The sequence below is a fragment of the Lissotriton vulgaris genome, chromosome 8 (genome assembly GCF_964263255.1).
Source record: "Lissotriton vulgaris chromosome 8, aLisVul1.2, whole genome shotgun sequence".
NCBI lineage: Eukaryota > Metazoa > Chordata > Amphibia > Caudata > Salamandridae > Lissotriton > Lissotriton vulgaris.
The window spans coordinates 1,128,950,140-1,128,976,187 of record NC_141696.1 but is presented as its reverse complement, the minus strand read 5'-3'; the positions used below and the strand labels follow the sequence as shown (position 1 = coordinate 1,128,976,187).

Below are 26,048 nucleotides of genomic sequence, written 5' to 3'. Positions count from 1 at the left end.
TGCTATAAAATGACAGGCAATACCATTTTATACCATACTATATGACAGGTCATACCGTACCATTCCATACAATGACAGACCGTACCATCTCATACTATACTATTCAATGACCGGCCATACCATACCATACTATACAATGCAACAACATACCATACCATACTGTGCAATGAAAAGCCATATTAAACCATGCTGTACTATACAATGGCAGGCCATGCCATACTGAACAGTGACAGGCCACAACATACCATACAATGATAGGCCTCATGTTTTTCATTATCAATACCTCACTGCTAAGTTTTTATTTTCAAGTTGAGAGGAACAGTTATCATATTGATTTTTTGATTTTATGATGCACAAATAACAAAATGTCTCATATTTCAAAGAGGCCTACCTAACAATTCATTGTTGTAATTTACCAATACATTGCTTCAATAACAGACTATTATTTATTTATTTTATCTGCATCAGTTTCCTACTGTATGTTATGTCCCTTTCTTAAAATCAGTGGAGCAGGGGTAGCATATGCATACAATTGTCTCTGGTGGTTAGTATTTAGATTATTTTAAGGAAATTAATATTTTTACACAGTTTGAAATTTGAAGGGCGGTAATAGCTCTTACATCATTGAATATATTCATTTCACTGGACTAAGGAGCTGAATGTTTGTAATTCTTAAGCAGCATATAGCGGTTTAGGTGTAGCAAGTGTTTTTTAACTGGCTGATTGTGTTATTGAAGAAGTGTAATGGCATCAGACCTCCAGAGAGTATGAGACGGAGGTTTTAGGAATAGATTTGAACACCATTATAAGCAGTTTGTATTTGACACTAGCTTTCACAGAGCCAGTCAGCTTGTTACCCATAAAGAGAAGTGTGTGTCCATCTAGAGAGTCTGAACAAGTTGCAAGTGCAAAGTTGACAGACCTGGTAAGGAATGAGAATGTGTTGGTAGCAGGCCAACCAGGAGGATATTTCAGTTATTAGCTTTACTTATGACCAGTGCGTTAGTTTCGAATAGAAGTGGGTGAATATGGTAGATATTAAACTCTTTAGTGTCTGCCATTTCAAAGTAAAAGATGAAATCTCTTAGACACATTTTGAAATTGAAGAGCACACCTAAGCGCAGGCATGGGGAAAGATTTTATTTAGTTTAGTTTAAATAGGATAGCTGCAGATAGAATGCTTGGAGTATTTCAGGCAGGACGCTACAGTATTTTCGTTTTTTGAAGAATTCAATATGAGGAAATGGGCCATCATTGACTGATTGCAGAATGGCAGTAAGAGATCAGAACATGAAAGTGAGGAGACGAAGCTAGGAATTGCAAAAAGGCGTGGTTCTTGTCCTCAAAGTAGTGATACTAAAACCCAAAGAAGCTAATCATTTTGCCTAAAATGGTAATCTAATGTGAGATGTGGACGATTTCTAGAACAGAGCTTCGTGGTACATCAGCAGGTAGAAGGGTTGGATTGGGAGCACAAAGAAGCAGAATGGGCCAGTGGAAGAGCTAGTAGATCAGTTGGTTAAATAACTGGAGATTGGTGGTTGTGATTGGATCCTATGATGAGCTTCATGACATGGGAAGGACACATTGCGTAGTGGTAAGTGCCTGCAAAAGATTTAATAGATGATGCATAAAGGGGTGATTTGTTAGTCTTTTGAATGTGAGGCTTCAGTCTTTTAGAAAACAAAGGTAGTTGAGAGATGTGGCTGTAGTAGAAGGTGATCAAGTGTTGACAGTGTGTTAATTTCAGTAATGCCACGGAGGCGGAGCACTTTCAAAGCAGTGTTGATACACTCCTGAGAGAAATCAGGAAATCGATTATTGAATAGAGTTGTCACGCTGGTGAGGACTCGACTACTGTTATTTCTTTTCTTTTCAATTACTGTTGTTTCTCGATTTCACTTTATTTACTGCCTTTTCTGTATCTGTTTGTGCTGCCTCTTTTTTTCACTTCTGTCCTTACTTGCACTCCGATTTGTCCCCTTCCCACCCTCGCTGGTGCTCGCTCCTCACGGCCCGCCCCTTTCAAGCACCGTTCTTTCCATCGTTATTTCTTTTCTATTTGCCTGTTCTGCTTCTCTTTGGGCTTCCTCTTGTTTTCACTTCTGTCCTTACTTTCACTCCAGTTTACCCCCTTCTTGCCCTCGCTGCTGCTCGCTACTAGAGATCTGCCCCCTTCCAAATGTCGTTCTGTCCACTGTTATTTCTTTTCTATTACTGTTGTTTCTTTACTTTACTGCCTTTTCTGTATCTTTTTGTGCTGCCTCTTGTCTTCACTTCTGTCCTTACTTCCACTCCAGTTTCACCCCTGTCTGCCCTCGCTGCTGCTCGCCCCCTGCCGCCCGCCCCCTTCCAAGTGCCATTTTCCCACCTTCCAGCTGCCCAACCCTCACGCCATCCCAATACTATTTTATGGCGGCTGCTGTGCCGCGGCGCCATAGGCAAGCCCTCTGTGCCAGTATGCGCCTGGATCACGCCCAGCTCCACAGACTCTGGTTCCCACTGCCTCCAACGCTACGGCCGCAGCACCCTTCATGCTCTAAACCCGGGAAGTTCCACCACCTGCCACCTCGCTTCACCAAATAACACTCAGGGCCAGTTCTCCTGCCGCAACTGCACCTTCTCTGGCCTCAACACACCAGAGCCACCAACCGCACAATCCCTCAAGAACTGACCACCTCTGATGCATTCTTCTCAACATCCGCTCCTTCAAAAGACATATGGTGGAGATCTGGGACCTGCTTGACTCCATGTGCCCTGAAGTCGCCTTCTTCACGGAAACCTGGATGAACCTGAAGAACCGGGCCTTTGGGCCTGGCGGCGCAGGGCACGCCTGAAATCTTCGAGTTCACCTGCCTTGTTGCACAGAGACACGGAATACTCTGTTGGCGTCGAAAGACCAAGTTTATTAGCTGCAGCTAAGCACAGTTGTCCAAGAAGTACATCAAGTAGGTTCTCAGGAGACTGCCACTTTACTCCGTGGCTCACAAGCTTTTATAGCCAAAATACATCTGTACAAACATACACCCAATGCACAAAGTTTTAGCCACTCAGAAGAGTTTGAAAACAAGGTGTTGTGCAACCAGAATGCTCTCTGCTTGCATTTTGTGTGTTATCCAGCCCCCAAAGTTAATCAATACTGGTACCCATGGTTCAGTGTTGCAATGACAGGACATGTCTGTATGCTTCAAAAGAAAGGTTGTGAAATGGGAAAACACAGGGAGAGAATAGCGAAGGCCAAAAGATAAGATACGGCAAGAGAAGAATACTAAAGGCTAACAGATAGTTGATACAGGGATTAGGTAGTCCAGACAAGGATTAGTTAGGCCGGCTGGTGTCTGAGATTGGTTTCAAAACTAGGACAGAGGGGGTTTTCGCAGCCCAAAGGGCAGAGACACTTTGTTCATCGAGCAGCCTGTGTAAAGGCAACACAAAATGGCGACAAATGTAAGATGGAGTCGAAATTAAAGAACCTCAAACCCCACCTCTGCCCTGAACATTGTAACCGCCATCCCCGACGGTTACTAAATCATCCACAAGGACCGCGTCAACCGGCCGGGAGGAGGCATCGCCATCATACACAAAAACATCCCTAACCTAATCACCAGCTCCGACAACCACTCACCCAACATGGAACACCTCCATTTCCAAATCCAGACCAACCTGAATGCCACCCTCTGCGACCCCCATGTCAACAGACCTCTTGGACCCCGCCCCACATTCATCGAAGCCTTAGCCGAATTAATCGCTCACTACGCTCTCGCCTCAACGGATTAGATCCTCCTCAGCGACCTCAATTTCCACCTGGACAGCCTCAACGACTGCAACACCTCATCCCTACTTGAGAACCTTGCCACCATCGGACTCAAGCAACTGGTCACCTCTCCAATCCACTAAGCAGGATACAAGCTCGACCCCCTCTTCACCGCAAGCATCAACATCTTCGTAAGCCACACCTCTGAGCCACACTAGGCCGACCACCACTGCCTTCACTTCCCCTTCACCAAAACCAACCAACCTGAGACCCACCCCACTCGCAACCACCGCATCCAATGGCTCCAGACCCTGCTCAACTGGCCCACCCTCTCCTCTGACGACACCCTCAGGATCATGAAGAACATCCACTCCAGAGCTCCCTCAGTCCCCTGCCCTCACCACATCTTCAACAAAGCTGGCACCTCCATCTCACCCGCTCTCTGCCACACGATCAGCTGCTCCATTGAGTCCGCCACCTTCCAAGAAGACTGTACACACGCAGAGATTAACCCCTGCTGAAGAAACCCTCTGCCGACCCGACGGACCTCAAGAACTACAGACCGATCTCTCTGCTCCCCCTCCCAGCTAAAGTAATTGAAAAATCCATCGATGCCCAACTCTCCGAGTTCATTGAAACTAAACACATCCTCTACGCCTCCCAGTCAGGCTTCAGAATCAACCACATCACTGAGACCGCTCTCCTCGCCGCTACACATGACATCAGGACCCTCCTCGACCAAGGCGAGACTGTAGCCCTCATCCTCCTGAACCACTTGGCTGTGTTCGACACCATCTCTCACCACACCCTCTGTGCAAGACTCCACAATGCCAGAATTTGCGACAAAGCCCTAGCCTGGATCCACTCCTTCTCCACCGGCTGAACGCAGAGATTCAGACTTCTGCTGTTTTACTGATAACCCACAGAGATAAGCTGTGGAGTGCCTCAGAGATCTTCCCTGAGCCCCACCCTCTTCAACATCTACATGGCCCTTCTTGCACCCATCGTCAGAAGCCACGGACTAAACATAGGCTCCTAGGCGGACGACACCCATCTAAATCTCTCTCTCAAGAGCAACTTCCACTAAGAGATGGAGGCTGTCGCCACCTGGATGAAGAACAGCTGCCTCAAGCTCATCTCAGACAAGACCAAAATCCTCATCCTGGGCTCCACCCCCTCTGGCGGGGATGACTCCTGGTGGCCCGCAGTGCTCTCAATGAACCGCCAAATCTATGCTATCTCGTCCTCCTGCTTCCACACACTCCGCCTGCTTCAAAGGATCTTCAAATGGATCTCCATTGAGTCCAAGAAAACGAGCACCCATGCCCTCGCCAGAAGCAGACTTGACTAGGGCAATGCACTCTATGCCGACACCACCCAAAAACTGCTAAAGAAACTGCAGAACATCCAGAATGTCTCCGCCAGACCCATCCTGAACATCCCCCACTGCCACATCATCACTGGTCACCTGAGAGACTTTCACTGGCTACCTATCAACAAAAGAAATTCCTTCAAGCTCCTCTTGCACGCCTACAAAGCCCTCCATATCACCAGACCTGCATACCTCAACCACCGCCTCTCTTTCTACACTTTCATCAGACATCTCCACTCTGCCCACTGGCCCCGGCCACCATTCCACGGATCCGCAAGACCACTGCTGGTGGAAGGTCCTTCTCCTACCTTGCTGCAAAGACCTTGAACTCCATGCCTCTACATCTCAGGCAATCACCATCGCTACCTCATTTCAGCATGGACCTCAAGACTTGGCTTTTTGACTGAACATGAGCTCTTCTCCCCCCCCCCCACTCAGCGCCTTGAGACCCTTACGGGTGAGTAGACGTGCTTTACAAGAACCCTGATTGATTGATTGAGAAGAGATACGGTTTTGGAAATAGTTTAGCAGCATTAAATGATGTGGTGAAGTGGTTGAGAGCTTTTTGCAGTTGTGCTTGGTCTCAGTTCCCTTCTTCTGGTTAGTATGAAGCACATGTAAGCTTTTATGATACCAATATTGAGGATGCTAAACTGTACTGGTGATACCCTGTATCCTTCAAGAGATGCGCTTAAGATTCTGCTTCCCTTTTTGTTTATACGTGTATTAACATCAACTGCATTACTTTAAGATTTCTGTCCATTAATGTCTCATTGAATGATTACAGAGATAATTATCTACAATCAATAATTTTTGTTGGGCCTATGAATATAATATTCCCACACTTGTCTGGCACTTCTGTGAATGCTTGTCATCTAACTCACACATGCTCAGTTGATTTCACTATATCTGACAAGCTATATACCATATTAAAAGATCCAGAGATGCATAAATCCCTTAAATGATTACCTGTTAAAAAAAATGTTGACGAATTATTTAATTTTATCTGTTTGGATCTAAAAGCTTAACCACAGCTCATAACCCCTACAGGGCTAAAACCTTTAAATGAGTTACCAACAAGTTACTTGGAGGCACTGGCTAAATTGAGACAATTATGAATGGTTCCCGAGGAGTTGCGGAGGGATGAATTGGCAATTATTTGTGAAATTCGCAAAATAAAAAGACAAAATAAGAAATGTTTGGTCGTACAAATAATAGATAATAAAAAATAAATAATGATTAAAAAAATTAATTCAGAAAAAAAGAAGTTTTTGGCCCGAGTGGGGTTTCCTCTGGGACACCACCTCCAGGCCTAGGGGGCAGGGTATTCCTACATTGCCCCCTTATGTTTTTTTTCTTTAGTTGAGTATTTTGTTTGTGATTCGGGCTGAGTCCCGAGTCCCAAGATGGCTTCCAACACTTCCTGGGTAAAATGGAGTAGCCAATCAGGACTAACCATGAGATCGTTCGGATCCATGGAGGATTTGCGTTCCTAGATATTTAAATATCAATTTTCTTTAATAATTCCAAAACTGTTGAACGGATTTACACCAGATTACAAAAAGAGATCTTTTTCGACTAAGACCTACCTTTCTGCCAAATTTGGTGTAATTCTGTTCAGCAGTACAAGCATAGTAGTGTCTATAATCCCTATGAGGTATTGCATGGGGAAAAAGCATTTTGGAACCCTCACTTTTTCTCGGCCCACACTTGCCAAAACTCTCTGAAACTTTCCAGATCGCAGCTGAAGTGAGCGGTAAAGCCAGTTTTGAAAATTCGTGAAACGGCAACAAAGTTGTTAGTAAAAAAAAAAAGCTTTTCCTATGGAAACTAGGCCCTAACTATAACTACCGACTTGAACCACCAGTAGGTAATTTGTATGTATATATACGTTTGATGAATCTTCACAAAACTTTCCACAAAAAAAAAGGTTACGCCAACTGAGCTCCTCCCTTCATGCTCCAACAAAAGTCACTGGGTGCCCTGGAAGTGATATCACTGATGACATCTCAGATAACATCACTGATGAGATCATCCACACAACCCCTCAACCACCCACCCGCCCACTCCCTCACACACGTACTTATTTACCTACACAGTCACTCACACACCTAATCACTCACCCATACAGTCACTCACTCACCCCTACAAGCACTTACATACTCATTCAAACATCCATACAAGCACACACATCCGCTCACTAACCCATACAGCCATTCACAGACACTCCCTTTCCAACACTTAACGAAGCACCCACTCAAACAGCCACTCACTCACACAGCCACTTACTCACCCAGTCTCTCACTCATCCATTGAGACACCTACTCACTCACCCATGCAGTCACTACCCACCCATTTACCTACCCATGGAGCCTCGCACACCGCCACCACTCACACATACAGCCACTGACACACCCATTCTCTCAACAAAACAGCCATTAACACAGCAACTCACTCACCCACACCGCTACTCACACACCCCTTTATACACCCATGCAGCCACTCAAACACCCATACACACTAGGATACATACAGTCACACAGCTACTCATATAATATATGTTAGAAGTAGTATCACTGAGTAGTAGTGCACCTAGTATACTAATTAAACTTTTGTAGTAGGTTTGTGTATATGTTTAACAATCATAAACTCTTCGAAAATACTTAGTCTCACTAGATGATGTTATCAGGGATGTCATTTGAGATGCCATGCGTGATGTCACTTACCTTGTCATGAGTTATGGAATATGTGAGGACATAAGCAGTGCATTGTGGGGGCTTAAGTTACAGTTAGCTCAGGTAACTATAACTGCTGAATTTCTTTGGTTTTGTACAAGTAAATCTGAACCGAACTATAACGTCCCTATAGCCTCTGGGTTTTTCAGTGAATTTCTAAGTTTTAAAAAAATCGTTTCCTAACTATTACGTCCCTGTAACCTTTAGTTTTTAAGTGAATAGATATATATATATATACATATATATATATATATATATATATATATATATATCAGAGAAACGAAAACGGACCCAGGCAGACATTTCCTTGGGAAGCGACCTGTTGAATGTTACATGCACAACAAGATGATTTTGGAACTTACTGGTTGGTGTTTAAACAACAATTTCTTTTTATTTGGTAACAACATCTACATACAGAAGCAAGGTGTTGCGATGGGGGCCTGTTTCTCCCCCAGCTACGCGTGCTTGCACGTGGGCTGGTGGGAGGAACAGGTCCTCCTGCGCACCCATGGCACCATGTACCACAAACATGTCATACAGTGGATAAGATTTATAGACGATGTCTTTATTCTCTGGAGGGGTAATTTGGATAGTGTCAATCATTTCCTTGCCTGCATTAATAACAATCAAGAGAATCTGAGATTCACTTCAAATGTCAGCTCCCATGAAGCTGAATTCTTAGATGTCAAACTATACATTAAAGATGGCCGTCTTGTCACCAAAGTACATAGAAAGAAAACTGCTGGCAATAACATTCTACATGCCAGCAGCTCACATCCAAGACACACCATTGACAATATTCCATTTGGGGAGCTACTCAGGTTAAAACGAATTTGTAGCAGTGAGTCTGATCTACATGTCTGTACAAATGAAGCATTAGATATATTCAGATGTAGGGGATATAAAGAGTCAGTTTTAAAAACTGCCATCCAGAAAACCAATGCTAGCTCCCGAGAATCCTTGTTTATTAACAACGAATCAAATATACCAACTGATTCAAGGGAGGATCTAACTCCCAGACTTATTACCGGGTACAGTAAACAGGCCAGACAAATTAAGTCCATCATGAAACAACGCTGGCCTGTCTTAAAAACAGATTTGGTTCTGGCCCCCAGGCTTCCAGACAATCCTGTGGTGACTTATCGGAGGGGACCCTCCTTTAAATCTCAAATCACTCACGAATTCCCGGAGTTAGCCAAATAAGATGACTGGTTGAATCCCGGCCGGGATTTAAGCGTTGCTCAACTTGCAGAGCATGTAAATTTGGTAAGAATACTTCTCAGTATTTGACACCGTTCAGTCCTATTGCCAAAAATATCAAGGGCGTTTTCAATTGCAAAACGGACTTTGCTGTCTACATTCTGACATGCACCTGTGGCCTCAGATATGTGGGCAGCACTAAGCTACAGGTGCATGCCAGAATACTCCAACATTTACGTGCGATCGTGAATAACGATGGTACATATCCCGTTGCCAGACATTTTAAAGCGATACATAATAACGACTTGCAGTGCTTGGAGTATTATGTTATTGCTTCTGTCCCCAAACCTAGACGGGGTGGCGATAGGGAAAAAATGCTCAGAAGACTGGAGTCACAGTTTATCATCGAGTTAGACAGCAAATTTCCCAATGGATTGAACACAACGGAAGATTTATATGTTTTCTTATAACCAGTCTCTGTTTAGCATTCCATTCATGGGCTAATACTGTTTGCTTTTCCTGCCTTATTCTTCTCAAAATTTCATTATGAATTTTATTACACATACTGTATACTATCCCTTTTCGTTTTATTACCACTTGCACAATGATTTTTTCTTAGTTGGGTATTGAATTCACATTATTTTCCTATCTGAATTTTGGAACATAGACATCAAGACTAATGCTTTAATCTGTTTCCTTGGTTTTGAATCGTGTATGAACAGTGATTTATAAAAGGGTGATTGCAACTTGTTGCCTTATCCAAGTTTACACAAATGAAGATATTCAAATAACTATGATCCATTGTTTTGGGCACATTTTCGGTGCATTTATACAGCCAATTGAATTATTGCAATAGACCACAATAGAAACAACATCATTGTGTTCATATGTCGTAACATCAGGTTTTATGAATTGGAAAGCCTAGATGATTTTAAAGCATTCATAAGTATTTATATTTATTTATATGCTATATTTGCACAGATTAGGTGGCGTTATTTGCACATATGCATTTGCACTTTTTCTACGCGCATTGCACTTTTCAGTGACATATGATCAGTGGTTACACCATGTTGTCTTTTTGCAATTAAATATACAAGCGCATTTATGCGGGTATCATGTGCCACCACAAATGGGCGTTATCAACATTTGTTTGATATTGAATTCTAAAATAACGACATAATTTACAATTTTATAAAAATGTAAATGTCAGTGTAAACTTTGGCAACAAAATGTGAATAATGCATTAATAACTCCTTTTTATTCAACTGTATATATATATATATCAAATGATGGTTTGGAAAACAGACTAGCTATGTCGAATACATGTAGTATGTTCTTAGTTTTAACACTTCTAATCACATGGTGTTGCAAAAAGAAAAAAATGGTAATTTGAATTTGTGCAATGGACCCTTTAAAAGGGATGTTCCTTTACTTTAATATTATTTAATTTTATTATTATTATTATTATTATTATTATTTAATATTATTTAATATTAGGTCTGGATCTTTTAGGTCTGCAGATTGACTTATATCCCAGTGGGTGGGTGTTAAGACGCCATTTATGAGCACCTTTTACCGAGTGGAGTTTAGATAATTCCGTTGTAGACTTAGAATATCAGTAGATGTGCAGATTGAATAAGCAAACTCATTTGTTTGTGTTTATGCACAAAAAACACTCTGTCTGGGCCAAGATCCAGCCTTCTGCCAAATTTGGAGTAAATCCATTCAGTGGTTTGGGCTGCAGCTGTGTCTAAAGTTCCAATGGAAAAGTTAATGGAGAAAACGCATTTGGGACCCCCCTTTTTCTGTGCCACCGCCTGACTCACCCTGAAACTTTCCACACGGCACCCAAAGTGATTTGCAAACTAGTTTTCTCCTTTATCTTCGACTTCTCTTATTTCTGTCCCTACGTCTCTGTCACCTCAAAACACTTTGTCTCCTGTCCTCATGTCAACTTCTTCTCCTTCTGCTCGGCAACGAATGACTGAGACTGTCACTAGTCTTTTGTCTCCTTTCTTTGGGTCACTGAATATGACCCCTGTTTCTGAGCGTAAGCAGAGACGTAGTCAGCTCCCTGGTCCCGAAGAGCGGGCAGTGTTAGATCTCCTTGCTCGTAGATGGGTTTCGAATACCTCCAAGTACAGTCCACAAGTGGTTATGGATATCTTCCTCCAGTGGGAGGCACCAAAACAAAGGTATGTTTTTGATTTCATGTGTACCTTCCTTCGTCAGGAGCGGGAAGATAATGAGTTGGGTTCAATTTCACTGGAATTGCTTAATGTTCAGTCTGAATTTGCTAAAGGGACGATAGTGGGTTCCGATGTTGAGGAAGCGGTAGAGACACTGCTCACTTTTAGGTCTAGACTTCCACCTCAGTCATTGTTCGAACTTGACCCTTCTTTTAGGAGAAAAGTGAAGCAGTATCATATGAGAGAGGTTCCTCCTGTATGGAGAGAGGTAGTTGTGGCTGATGCCGCTCATGGCATTGCGGCTGCACCGGCTCATTTTCAGCGAGTGTGGGTGCATGTCCCTTGGAAGAGAGCTGAGGTCCTGTCTCTTAAGCAGACCTTGCCTGACCCCCGTAAAAATCCTGCTGGTTATTACAAGGAGTTGTCTCAGACAGTTGATGCGTGTGTTATGAATTTAGCTGACATAGATATGTTGATGGGTAATGTAGTTTCTCAATCCTTGTGGGCGAAGATCCGTCACGAGGATCACGCGCCAGAGTTAGGAGATACATGGGTTAATATTACTGCTGCAGATGGTCGGCAGGTAGGAGGTGCCAAACCTGAACCCTTAGTTGCAGAACTACCTGGTAAGATTATTAATTTAATGAAAACTATGATGCCTCCTCTGCGGGTGAATTGGGACAAGTTAGCAGCATGCAAACAAAAGAAAGACGAGAGTGTGTCTGATTTCTTTACTGGGTTTGAGGAAACATTCATTGATCATAGTGGTCAGGACATGAGTACAAAAGGTGGTCAGAGGTTGTTTGTAGAGAAGTTTGTTTTTAATTTACTTCCTGAACTTTCTAATAAGTTAAAGGACTCTGAGAGTTCATGGGCTGTTTCTTCTTCGGCCCATATATTGGCTACTGCACAATACTATGAGAATAGAGATAAAGATTAGAAGGATAAAGTAGAGAAGAAGACTAGAGAATTAAAAACTGAAGTTCTTCTGCAGCAGGCTTATCCGCCTCGTCCTAATCAGCGTAAATTTCAGCAACCTTCCCAGATTCAGCAACCCCCACAGTTTCAGAGACTGCTGCAGAAGCCTGAGTCTTTTGCTTCGGGACTCCCGCTAGGCCCTAATCAGTGTGCTTATTGTAAAGAAGAAGAATAGTTGCCCGATCTTGCTACAGTGTGCGAATTGTATGTCTGGTCTGAGAGGTTGTGGTGGTTTCCAACAAGTACATAGGGGTAGGGGACGTGGTACGTTTCCCCAGAATGAACGTTCTTTTACCCTCAGAATTCTATGAATTATTTTGACCAACAGAATGTTCCGACCGTCCAGTCCGCTCAGTACTACACTGATGATTATTATGTTGGAAGTGAGAGTGCTGGTTTTAATGATAGTTAGGACAGCCATGGACAAAGGGAGGGAGTAGTGTCAGTTCCAGTAGACCAGAGTGGACCTTATGTTGAAGTGATTACATCAGGTGTGGCAGAACCTTTTCTTTTGGATACTGGTGCAGCAAAGAGTTCTATCATGCACTCTAAACTCCCTGGCGCACCTTTGTCTGGCTTGACCAATGTTTCAGTAGGATTTTCTGGCGCCCCAGTTTGTAACCCGGTTTCTTGTCCTTTGCCCCTTTCTATTGGTCCCTGTGAATTGGAGGCTCCCCTTATTCTAACGACTGGCTGTGGCGAGAATCTGTTGGGTTTGGACTTGTTGAAAAGATTGCATGCGACATTACATTGTTCTCCTTCGGGAGTACATCTTACGGTGGGTACGAAAGCGCCAGGAAACCACTGGGTAACAGAGCGCTTTACAAATCCTTTCAACTTTCAACTTTCAAAGTGATGTCCCTGATGTATCTTTCTAAGGATCACCTTCCACTGGAACTGTCTTCTCTCCCTGATAGACTTTGGGCTTAAGTCGAGTGCTAAATTACCTCGCATTCCTCAGTACAAAATTTCCAGTGATGGCGAAAGAGCTCTTTTAGCGATTATCTATGATTTAGTTGAGAAAGGTGTGGTTGAAGAAACGAGAGGTAATGTGTGTAACAGTCCTGTTCTGCCTGTCCTTAAGCGTACTGACTCTTCTCAGCCACCTGTGTATCGGTTTGTGATCGACCTTCGAGAGGTCAATAAGATCGTTGTGCCACAGTTTCCTGTTGTCCCGGACATTACTGCTTTATTGACTATGATCCCTGCCTCAGCTGCTTGGTTTTCTGTTATTGATCTGAAGAACGCTTTCTTCAGTATTCCGATTGCTGAGGGGAAAGTAGGGATATTTTTGGCTTCTCTTTAGGAGGCCGCAGTTTCCGGTTTAAGCGCGCTCCTCAAGGTTATTGTGAGAGTCCCTCCATTTATAGTCAGGCTTTGAAAACTCAGCGTGATACTCTTGCATTTCCTTCTGGTGCTACTCTTATCCAGTATGTTGATGATCTGTTGGTTGCTGCTGATGATGAAGAGATTTGTAAAGAAGTTACTCTTTCTTTGTTGTGACACCTGTCTGACCTTCATCATAAAGTGTCACCTTCAAAGTTGCAGTATTGCCGCCAAGAAGTGACCTACTTAGGTCATCTCTTGTCGAAGAAGGGAAGACGATTGACCCCAGAGCGTATTCGAGCTATTATACAATAGAAGGGGGTTCCCCAGGGCAGATAGACAATGTAGGCAGGAAGGGGGGGAAATCAATAGAACAATTAGAAAAGAACATCCTGCCAAGGATGATAATATGTGGTCCTATACAGGATCCAATTCTGGTTACAGGGGAGCAATATCACATGAATATCAGGACCCAAGACAACAGATAGATAGCAGTCAATTCATCTTTTTATAGAAAATATATGTTTTTTTATTATTTGTTTTGATGCAATCAGTCATGTTTAAGAAACAATCAAAAAATAACAGATTCTAGAATTAATAAAAACCATCAATGAAGTTCATAATTTCATGTGGGGTAGAATTTTCTCCAAAGAATTAGGTGTTCCACTCACTCCAGGGAATTTCAAGGGGCTCAACAGACACTCACATCTTGCAGGGGTCATTCATACTCATACTTGTTCAACCACTTCACACGGGTAAATCTCGTTTAGCCTGCAACAAAAGGGTTGGACTTATGGTTGCATGGACGGGGTGCAACTTGAAGAGGGCAAGTTAGGTGGAATACTGTTGCTGTTCTTGGGATACTATAAATTGAGTTTTTGTTATGTGATACTTTGTTTGAAAATGTACCTTATTGGCTAAAATTTTGTGCAGTGGGTGTACATTTATAATGTGCATATTGGGTATAAAAGGAGACGTCTTGCCTTAGTAAAATGAGCAGTCTCCTGAGAATTTACACCGTGATGTATTTCTAGGATCACTGTTACTAGCTGCAGCTAATAAACTTGGTCTCTGACGCCATACAGAAGTATTCCGTGTCCCTGTATACCAAGACAGGTGAACTCGAAGATCTTAGGCGTGCCCCTGACGCCGCTGGGTTAAACCCCGGTTCTTCAACATACCCTGGCGCCGTAGGCTTGGTTGTGGGGTTCCAGAGGGACCCTGCCGGAGGCCACATTTATTTATTAATTTTGACATAATTTGTAGAGGATTCCTGAACCTGTGGCAAAATTTCCAAGCGTCCCCTGGAGGGAACAGGGCCGGAGGCAACAGTAGGTGTATATTTCGGGGAGAGGGTATGTGGCCCCCCCTCCCTGAGCCTCTGAGATGCCCCCAGGACCTTGTTCTCTGTGGCTGCAATAAAAAAGAAAAGAAGGAAGGCGGTGCAAGCCCCCACTGGATACTTATTTGGACCCTAAGGACTCTATCCCTGGGGCCGAAATGCGTAGTAAAGGGGAGGGGGACCGCACAGCTCCCTTCCCGAGCCTAAGAAGCCCCTCTGGACCCCAACCACTGGGGCCTAGTAAATAAATAAACAAACATGCCTTCTCAGCCAGCAGGAGTGCGGACAGGAAAGGCAAGTCTGCTCCCACCCGGCAGGAGTTTTAAGCATCCTCCTGCCAGCTGGGAGCAGACTTCTGTTCTGTTTCCCTGCCCACACTCCCTGCAGATAGCAAAACAGAACAGATATTGTTCCCGCCTGGAGGGAGCATGCAAAAAACTGCTGCTCCTTGTGGGGAGCTGACTGGGACTCTGAGGCTCCCCTGCGCCCCCCAATGTTTGGTTGGTGGTTGCCACGGGTGGGCTCCCGGGCTCCCACCTCTGGCCCCGGATGATGGGGGCCCCCAGTCCCGAGAGAGCTCAGGAAGGGGGACTGCACAGCCCCCCTTATTTTTAAATGACATGCAGCCCTCGGTGATGGGGTCCTTGGGGGCTATGAAAGCTCACTGAGCCCTTTTCCTGTGTAATGCAGGCCTGGGGGGGATGAGGCCATTGGAGCCAATTAAGGCTTAGGGTGGGGAGGCCCATGGCCCCCACAACATTTTAATTGAACTTTGCCCTGGTGGTGGATTTAATAAAGCCTAATGAGGCTCAGGGAGGGGGGGCTACGACCACCTCCCCTTAATTTTGTGAGACTTGGTGGGGGCATCAGGGCACCCACTTATAATTTAGAGAGTTCCCTGGGAATGGGATCCGTGGGGTCACAGTAGACTCGGGAAGGGTGCCAAGTGGCCCCGCTCCCCTTTTTAATTGAAATTGGCACCGGCATGGGCTCCTCAAGATCTATTAGGGCTCAAAGAGAGCGGCCTTGCAACCCCCGCCTATTTTAATTAGAATTTGGCCCCAAGAATGGGGTCCCTGTGGTACAATTAAGCCTAAGGGTGGGGGGCATGCAGCCCCCCACCCTTAATATATATGTATTTGCCCCAGGGGGTGGCGTTCTGGGAACCAAAGGCCAGTTCTACGCCACGCACGCCAGAAGGTGTGCGCAGCGTGATGTTGGTTGCCTGTGATGTGGTTGGCCACACAGTCTTGCTGCAAGCTAGGCTCTGCGTCCAACCTCTCGCCTTGCACAACTAAAAATTGAGCGCAGTGTGGGATTGGCTGCCTGCAGGGGGCTGGTAGTAGGGCCCGGCTATAGGCCAGGCCCTGCGGCCAACACCTCGCCATGCACATCCTTTCATGGCAGGAGGTTGGCTTTCCGTATGGTAACAAAAAATGTTAAAAACATCCTAGAAATTCACAGAAAATGCAAAGGTTAAAGTAACATCATTATTAGGTGAGAATGTCAGTGGCAACGTAAAATTTTAAATGTGCAAAACCACTGAAATTCACCAGTTATAGTTAGCTCTGGTCACCAGGTATAGTTCACTCTGGTAAATATGACGTGTGCCGTAAGGTAACTATAACCCTCGCCATGCACTGCTAATTACCCCACACATTACATCACTCATTTTTTTTTTTTTTTAAGACCAACGGTCCCAAACTTTATTCAGTTTCACAAATAAGCCAGTAGTTATTCATACAGTGTCAGAACCACAAATTATTGCTACAAACATTAACCCAGCAGATAGTACATGTCGACATATCAGGTACACATGAGTGAAAACAAACAGTTGCTGGTGGAAGTGCATCAGTTCATAAATGACGGTGTCAGGAAATGTCACATGGTGCATGTTGGTACGGGCGGGTGTGGACGCTTCCATCCATACACCAGCGTGTGCGGGTTATGGTCCGAGTGGGTCCGACCCAGGTAGTCAGTGTCGGACACAGAGGGGAGTAGGTCACGGGACAGCATGAATCTGTCCAGCCTGACATGTAATGAGTGGGCTCCCGAGTAGTAAGAATACACCCGGGCGGTGGGGTTTCTGACGCGCCAGGCATCCTGTAAGTTCCACTGTGTTGCCCAGTCAAGGAGGGCCTTGGAGGTCGCCTGTACCGGGGCGATTGTCGCTGGGAGAGACGAGCGATCAAGGGAGGCATTCAACACGCAGTTATAATCCCCGCCCACCATCAGGGGTACGTCCGGCCATGTCGCTATCGCTGTCGACAGTCGTGTGAAGAATTTCCCCTGTTCTACATTAGGTGCGTATATGGAGGCTATGACCATCTGCTGCCCGTCAAGTCTGCCCTGTATGAAGACGTAGCGTCCCTCAATGTCAATATTGCTGTGTGTTAGCGCAAACGGGACCCCGGGTCGGACCCAGATCAGGGTCCCCCTCGCAAACGCCGAGAAGGTTGTGGCAAATATCTGTCCCCTCCATTTACGGCGAAGCGTGGCTACCTCAGTGGCAACTAGGTGTGTCTCCTGTAGCAGTGCAATCTGGATCTGATGCCTTTTAAGATAGGAATATACCTGGTATCTACGTGAGGGTGTGTGCATGCCCCTGACATTCCAGGTACAAAATTTAAACATAGCCATCACAGTGTTGATTGCGGTCAAGTGTCCGCCCCCCCCCTCTCCGGACCCCCACCCGCCCCGCCCACACCCACACAGCAGCGGCGAATAATGAGCATTGTTACCTCACGCCCCCTCCCACAGACCCAAAGATGCACGCAATAGCAAGTCAGTACCAACACTAGTCTTAAAAGAAAGAACTTGAACATAAACATAATACCAAAAGGGCAACAACAAAAACAAGTCGTCGCCCAAACGCTCTATCGAGCTCAATCAATCCGTGAGTTCAATGGGGGGTTGACTAAGTACAGCACTGAAAGTAAACAAGGTAGTTCGTTATGCCGAAAGAGCCGAAGCGGCTCCCCTCCACGGGCAGTGGGCCAGAAGAGCGCCAAGAGTCAGTGATAGTGTCTGTGGCCAGTTTAGGGCTCCCAGTGTCACTTGACCCAGAGCATTGGTCCCACGGCGGGGCCCCATCTCTCATTCCCCGGGAGGAGGGGCACTCACCTCTAGGGGTCCGTCCACCCCTCCAAAGTCAAGGTCCAGGTGACTTTCCAGCAGAAGAGCCCTGGCCCCCCACCCGGTGCCACTGTAGCTCCGTGGCAATCCGGAAGGCGGGGTCCGGCAGCAAAGCACAGGTCTCGGAGAAGGCGGCAGCCGTGGCCGTCAGGGCCTCCAGAGGCATCTATGTGAGTCCCCGATCGGGCGATCGATGGGGGGGAGCTGTCTGTTCCTCTGTGCGAGTCGCGGTGGTCCAGCCAGGGCTGGGTTGGGGAGGAGCACTTATGATATCAGATCTGATGTCTGGGGGGTGACGTCTGGCAGGCCCCCTGGGTTCGAGTCGTCTGGCAGACCGTACATGTAGTCGTCGTCCTCGCTCCTGCGCGAACGCGGGCTGGCGTTGGATAGCAGTAGAGGTGATTGTGACCCGCTGATCACAGCTGTTATGCGGACGGCTTCCAATTGTTCATTCTGTATTTGCTCCGGAGTTGGGCCGATTTCCGTTTCCACGGTCGGCGACCCGGCCCTCGAGGTGTGTCGCTGCCTCCGTCTGCGTGTGCCTCGATTCCGGCGCTGTTCTCTCGGCGCGGGCTCGGGGTTCGTGTCCACTCCTGAATCCAGCCAGGCCATTGCCGCCTCTGGGGTGTCGAAGAAGTGGGTCTTGTCTGATGCTACCACTCTGAGGCGTGCCGGAAACAACAGCGAGTATTTGAGAGCCAAGCGTCTGAGCCGGTGCTTCACCTCAAGAAAGGATTGACGTCGTCGCTGAACTTGTATGGTATAATCGGGGAAGAACATCACCTTGGCGTTGTCTATCTGTATATTGGATAGTTTCCGCGTCTCGCGGAGGATGGCATCTCGGTCGCGGTAGTTCAGTACCCGCATGAGCATTGGCCTCGGGTTGGAGCCTTCCGGGGGTGGGCGGGCTGGTACCCTGTGTGCCCGCTCCACTACAAAGTATGGCGACAGTGTGCCTTCTGGTAATAGTTCTCTGAGCCAGGTCTCCATGTGCTCCGCTGTCTCTCTCCGCTCCCAACGTTCCGGCAGGCCCACTATGCGCACGTTGTTCCTTCTGGCCCGTCCCTCCGCGTCCTCTGCCCTATCCTCAAGGAACTCCACCCGGTTGAGCAGGTCCTGGACGTGCTTGTCCGTCTGTGCTAGTTTGGGAGTGGCCTCCGCCATCGTATGCTCCAGGGTCGTGGTGCGGTCAGACAGTTTCTTGTGGTCCGCCCGGAGGAGCGTCAGATCCACGGCCACCTTGTCGATCCTGTTCTCCAGCGACGTACGGGTCAGCTGCATGGATTCCTCCAGGCGCTCCATGGCCGCCAGCATGGTGTCCAGTTTGGAGGCAGTCTGGTCAGCCTCTGCGTTTTTCACCATTTTCCCTTTGCCGAGGGTCCCTCCTGTGCCAGTCTTTGCCCTGGTCCCCCCTGACATGTGGGAGGCCTCCGCGGCCGGTCAGGCGGGCGGGTATATTCTCGCAATGCGTGGCGGAGGGGCTAGAGCACGCGAGTTTCCTGGTCAGGTTCTCTGTGTTCCCTGTTGTGGATGTCGCGTGGCCGCAGGCGGGGGGGGGGAGTACCGTCTCACCGTTGGGTTCCGGGGTTCCGTATTACGTGGCCGTCTAGGGAGGACAGGGTGGTTGCGTGGCGGCTGTTGTGGGGACTCCCAGTCGTGGCGGTCAGCGCCGCGGAAGTTCCGGTTTCCGTTCGCCTCCCGTCCGAGCCACGTGGCGGTCCGGCAGGTCGGAGTGGTGGGTCTCCCCCGATACGTCCGTCCGCTAAGCCTGGGAGGACGCGCTCTGCCGGATGATGCTAGGCGACTCCGAGCGCCACGCGTGGGTCTAGCTCGTCCGGTATAAGTCTGGTGGATGTGGGGCGTGCGAGCCGCGTAGGCCTCGCGGCGTCAGGGCGGGAGAGTCTCTCAGCGTTGGGCTGGGTATCAGCGGGGCCGGTGCAACGCGGCCACAGTTCGCGAGTGGCGTGATTCAGGCCTCTCGGCGCCAGGAGGGTCCGATGGTGATCTGTGGCGTCTCTTATGAGACGGGCAGGCGCAGAGGTCAGGCAGTGTAGGGCCGTGCAGCCTCCGGTGGCGGTCCGCTGAGCTTGGTGGTGACGGCGTCTGTGTGGGCCTCGTGGTGGCCCAGCTTGGCTGCTCACAGGTGCCCGTTCAGCCGGTTCGGGTGACTCCAGTGCCGGCAGGTGCGGAGGGGCAGTGACACAGACCGCCACGGGCCGGTTCTTTATGGTTGTTCGCAGCGCTGAGGGCCCTCGAGTGGCCGGGCCGCCGGGGACTTCTGGCACCGTGCCGCGGGTTCCCTGTGTGCGTCGTGGGCCGGCAGGGCCCTGGGGCAGTGTCGCGTTGATGTGGGCCTCCAGCCAGGCTCGCGCACTCACCCCCTGGTGGTACCGGAGCTCGGTGGGATGCCCCCAGGGGTGGCGGGCAAGGCGTGTTAGTTTCGCGGCCTACTGCGGGCCTGGGCGTTGAATTCCCGCTGATGTCCGGGGCCTCTACAGAGCCCGGTCACTGGTGGGCGTCCGGTGTGTGGGACGTGGTCCCGTTCCTCCGCTGGACCGCGCGTTGTAGGGCACTCGTTTTGTGGCCTATCCTGCAGGGCCGGATCCCCGGCCTCAGGTAGTTGGGCCGCCGGCCGGAAGTGCACTCCAGGCGGCCAGCCTTCAGGGCCGCTGCCGGTCGGAGGGTCAGTTGCTCCGATGCGCCCGAAAATCGCCCTGGAGGCGGGTCGGGATTTCAGGATAAATTGCCCGTGGCAGGGGAGCTTCGCACGGAGCTCAGCTCGGGCACGTCTTTCTACATCGCGTGCTTGGCCACGCCCCCTTCCACATATTACATCACTCATGACATCTTCTATGACATCAATAATAATATCACTGCAACATTTGCAATTTAATTATTGGTAAAAAAACTGGCCATGGTCAGGGCGCGAGTTATAGTTACCAGAGCTAACTATAACTAGTGAATATATCAATATTTGAAGTAGTGGGGTTTCATTTTGATAACATTATGTATAGCAGGTCTTCGGGTTCTTAAAATATTCATACGCATCAACTGCAAACTATCATTAGTTTTCCATTTTTTTTGTCAAAAATATTTTTATTAGAATGTGAAAGAGCCTACAGTGCAGAGGCATTCAGTATAAAGCAAATGGTCCCACGCAGGGGAGCGTACAAACAAAATGAGAGCTTGGTATACATTGAAGATAAAAGCCAAAGGAAACAGACGAAAAGGCATGGGGGAAAGCTCCGCATCAAACACCATTACCTAGTTAAGAGTCACAGATTCTAATAGGGCGAAGCGAGTCTCCCTGACCGTTGACCAAGCCACGTAAGCCAGATAGAAGTCCTCATTAACATGTTATCCAAAATACGTTCCCCTAGTGCAGCCGAATAGCAAAGGAGGCAGCTGTAGCTCAACCAGTGTGCCCCAACAGGGGGCAAGCTATATAACAAATACAAAAAGAACAAGGCCCTACCCCTCACCCTAACCCACCCCCACCCCCCCCTGTGGTGGCGGCAAAAATCCCCAAAAGAAAAGAGGAAGAAACAAACACCGGACTGGACAGTAGTTCAGTGGTCAGAATTGAAAGAGGTGTAAAGCCCTAGCAGTAGAAGGACAAACAGCAGAGGGGAGGCCTTGAGAGAGGAAAGCAACCAGCGGACCCCATCTGAATTCAAAGTTCTTGTAGTCGTCTCTGAAGATGTCCGCCATGCGTTCAAGACTCAGTAACCTCCAGAGGCGGGCATGCCATAGGGATATAGCCGGAGCCTCCTTCTTTTTCCAGGCCGCAGCCAGAGTGACCTACGCTGCCCCAATGCACAACCACATAATCGTCTTGTCCACACGGGTCTGATGTTATAGAGAAGGGTCACGCAGCCCCAAGAGAACCCCAGCCATACCTATGCTTAGCATAATGAGCCTTGACTGACTGACAATGAATGGGCAGTATTTGCCCTTAGAGTCATATTGGTAACATTTTTGGCTATTCCTTGATGCATTCTTCCGTTCCTTTAGTCCCGTTTTCGTGGGCTTCCAAAGTGGGAAAAAGTACTAGGCACGGACAGAAACTAAGAGGTAGGATTAAATGCTTGTCAGGGTTATGCCACTGTAAGCCATTCTGACCTCTGCTCTGGCCTCTTTGTGCTTTTCTTTCACAACACTGCTTGTATTCTTGTCTTTCCAGTCACCTATTTTATAGGGTGCTACTTAGTATGTCCACACAAATGCTAATTTGCAATGGAACATGATAGTAACCCAGGCTATGTAGTGGAATAGATGGGCAAGAAATAAAAGACTAAAAACTCTAAAAATTCAACTGTATCCCCAGGTTTGTGGGAAAAGTGAGCTGTTGGTAGCAGCTCTTTGTGGTTGGGATTGACTATTGGGTCCCTCTCCCTTTTAAAGGTTATCCTTGGCGACGGTAGTTGGTGCTGTGAATGTATTGTTCCATCATACAGAACTCAATATGTATCACCGTAACTTTTCCTTATTTACAAAATGATTACATACCCATGAAATGTGGCTCCGTCCATTGTGCTCCACGTGTTGCAATGCCGATCTGCTGCTCTGACTATGCTTCCTTTTCCCTAGCTAAATAATCTGTATGATTATAATAACGCCATTTTAGAGAGCATACTAAAAGTATTTTTCGTTTATGTAGTCTGTCATTATTAGCATTTGTACTTAATTAACATTTACTGTAAGACCTTAACTGTGTTTTTTTGTTGTTGTAGCTTTTGACTTGTAATCTGCCAATCTTTTATTTTAGGGCTACGGATTCAAGCCAAAATATGATGGTGATGACCTCACATATACAGTACGGAATCTTAGAAGAAGTACATCATATAAATTTAGGGTAAGTCATAAGTGCTTCTGTAGTACTACAGATGTGATAAAGAAATCTAGCTGCAGATTCCTTACCTTTGAATGTCCCAGGCATCAGAATTGATCCGGAAGAGTTTTCTTTGAGCAATACCTGTGCACGCTGTTAGGTTGAGTCATTCAACTCTGCGTGACATTATTGGGGCTGTATTGACGTCAGCATCACCTATGTAGGCACCGCATCGGTGCACTGACATCAGTTCCCATTTTTTTCCGTGCCAGTCAAGCGCTGATCCCAGAAGAGCGCTTCTCTCTGTCACTTTTTTGACAGGATTTTTTAAAAATCTTTTGTCATGTCTAGGAAGACTTCTGGCTTCAAGCTATGCAACGCTTGTCACCGTGCCATATCGGTCACAGACCCGCATCTCGTCTGCCTGTGGTGCCCTTAGTGCGACCACAACTCGAAGTCGCACTCCGACTGCCGGGCCATGGCTCTGAAGTCTAAAGCTACTTGCGGCCCAGCAGTCCCCATTGCATTGTACGACTCCTCAGAGATCCCTCTCATGGTCCAGTTTGAAAGGAAGGTCCGGGCACCGGTCCCAGAGTCCCAAGTCCTCTTCGTCCCACTCAAGTTCGTGGGACATTCTGGTAAGAAGTGTAATAAGCATAAGAAGTCAAAGCATACTTTAACTTTTCCCCATCCATCAGCTGACGTGAGAGAGGAGTCTCAGCATTCTAGGCCTTAGAAACCTGTGCCTGGGTCGGCTCCGCGCATCCCCAATTATCCGGGAGCTGGAGCCAACCCACCCAACTACGAGAATTTTATGAGGCCAAGTGCCTCATATTTGGGCTTCTTGAACCCACCAGCATGCCTTCAAGCCCTGCGGGGTCAGAGGGGGCTTTGGAATAGATCCAGACCAACTTATGTCATACCATATCGACCTTCGCCGGCCTGACACAGAGACTCCCAATGCCGCTGGTGCCAGCCCAATTCTGATTCCAGATGACCCAGAGCAGAGTCAGCGCCTACTGATGTCGATCCCAGCGCCAACAGAACCTACAGGTCCAAGGTTGTTTTCTGTGCCTTATTCTGAAGGGCTAGGAATGTAGGAAGATTAGGAGGGGTCTCTGGAACCTTTTTCAAGACCAGCCTTATCAAGAAATGTACTGGTTTGAGAAATTGGGTGAGACCAGCTGACTGGATACCTCTCCAGATTCTGGCTTGCTTTCTCCCCCTACCGTGGCTACGAATGAGGGAGCATCATATGCTGTGGTGGTGCAAAGGGCATCTGAGGTCCTGGACCGTCAACTCCCTTATGTAGCAGTCAAGATTACTATCTTGACAGAGGTCCTGCAGCCGGGTGTCTCCTCTTTGGAAACCTTGTTGTCCTTCAATGAGGCCTTAATGGATGTCTTGCTGGGAGCCGAATCCAAGCCCAGCAGCTTCTGTGACTAGGACAATTGCCCCCCTCCACCACCTCCCTGCTGCGGGTGACCCAAAGTTTCTCACTGCCCATCCTACCCCAGAGAGCTTGGTGGTCCAAGCCTCTACCTCCCATAGTGTGCTCCTTTCCACTCCCTCAGACAGGGAATCCAAGAGGCTGGACAGTTGGGGTAAGACATTTTTTATTCTGCCAGCCTTGTATTGCGGTCAATAAACACAGCATGCTTATTGTGCCGTTATCCCCACTCCGTCTGGGAAACAGTTGCGCAGGTGCAGCCACAGGTCCCAAAGGAGACCGGGTCATCCTCTCCCAGCAGCATCAGACGGGAGAGACGCAGCAAAGTTTGCCATTCGTTGTGGACTCCACACGACCGACTAGCTGGGCACAGCCATTTCATTGACGGTGGCTTTTCGACGCCACACCTAGTTGAGAACATCTGACTTTTTGGGGGATGCCCAGGCATTTGAACAGGTAGTACTTAAGGAGGTGGATGCAATTGAGTATTATAACCAGAAAGTATTTCAAAACCTAGGCAAAGAAGAGAAACCTTTAAAAAGAACACTGACCTGGTTATTAAACCAGCGGATAAAGGGGGAGCAATTTTGATTATGGATAGGATCATGTATGATACAGAGTGCCTCTGACTTCTGTCAGATGGAGAAAGTTATGAGATCCTCCACTCGGACCCCACACTGAGATTGGCCAACAAAATCAATTGTTGACCAATCTTTTTTTATAGCGCCAGCTAAAACTGAATGCTTCTGCGAGCTTCACATGAAATGTATAATTGGAGTAACTGGAAGAAAACGAACAAGCAGTTGTGGCATTCTGTACACCCCAGGGAAGGCACCGAGCAGACAAGCACGGATAAGCATTATGCACGTGGGGAGGGTGGGATAGTCTATCCTGGATCCTGTCAGGCAGCCAGAACAGCCTCAAGGGCCATAGCAGATTTTCGAGAAAACGCCTCTTCACTTTAACATGCGATAATTACATGAAATACGACATTAGAAAGTAATAAAGAGCGGGGTTTGACGGATATTTACTCCCCAAATCCACCTTTGAGAGGGTTGACCAGAAGTGATTTCTGAGTGAGATGGGGCAGGTCCTAGGGCAATGTGAAATGTTTAACTGAGGAGATGGAATGTGGCAATGACACCAGTTTACACTTCGAGGGTGCATGGGGAGGCTTGTTCCATTGTGCCCACTCCCAGACTAATATTCAGGGCACACTGCAAAAACACATGCTGGTCAATGTCACATTACATCGTGGACTCTACAACTCCCACATTAAGCATCCTAACACTACAGAAAAATAACAAAAAAGAAACCTATGAGACATCACAACACAAGCACCTTCCGGGGGTCATCAGTGGCCTCTGTCCACCCCAGCGCCTGGCGACCCAGACAGCCACACTCTCTAAACAAACCGCTGTCACACCAACGACGGGAACTGAATGTGGAGGGGGCTTCACAGTCAGGCAGGCACGCAACACCCATTGGAATCAAAGGGGTTCAGCCCCGCCCCCGTCATGTGTGGCAGCCCGGGATGAGACAGCATCCCGGGTGCACACACCGCCACACCCGAGCACTTCACAGGTCTTTAAAAGACCATTTTCATGTTAATGAGGCTTTGTTATTGTTTCAACCCCTCTAAGAGCCCCTGCAGCGCCACTCTGCCTATTTCTTAAACTTTCAGCCCCCCCCCTCCCCCGCCCCGAGCTGCGCCTCTGCACTCAGGCATAAGAATT

At 47.4% G+C, this 26,048-nt stretch overlaps 1 protein-coding gene across 7 annotated transcripts in view; it reads left to right on the top strand.

The window, feature by feature from the left end:
- The window catches only part of FNDC3A (fibronectin type III domain containing 3A), a 1,489,010-nt gene that overhangs the window by 926,210 nt on the left and 536,752 nt on the right, over positions 1-26,048 (top strand). For all 7 annotated transcript variants that reach the window (XM_086934979.1, XM_086934981.1, XM_086934980.1 and 4 more), the window contains one exon: positions 22,800-22,886. In XM_086934979.1, the coding sequence (XP_086791105.1) occupies positions 22,800-22,886 (87 nt within the window). The remainder of the gene's footprint in view (positions 1-22,799; positions 22,887-26,048) is intronic.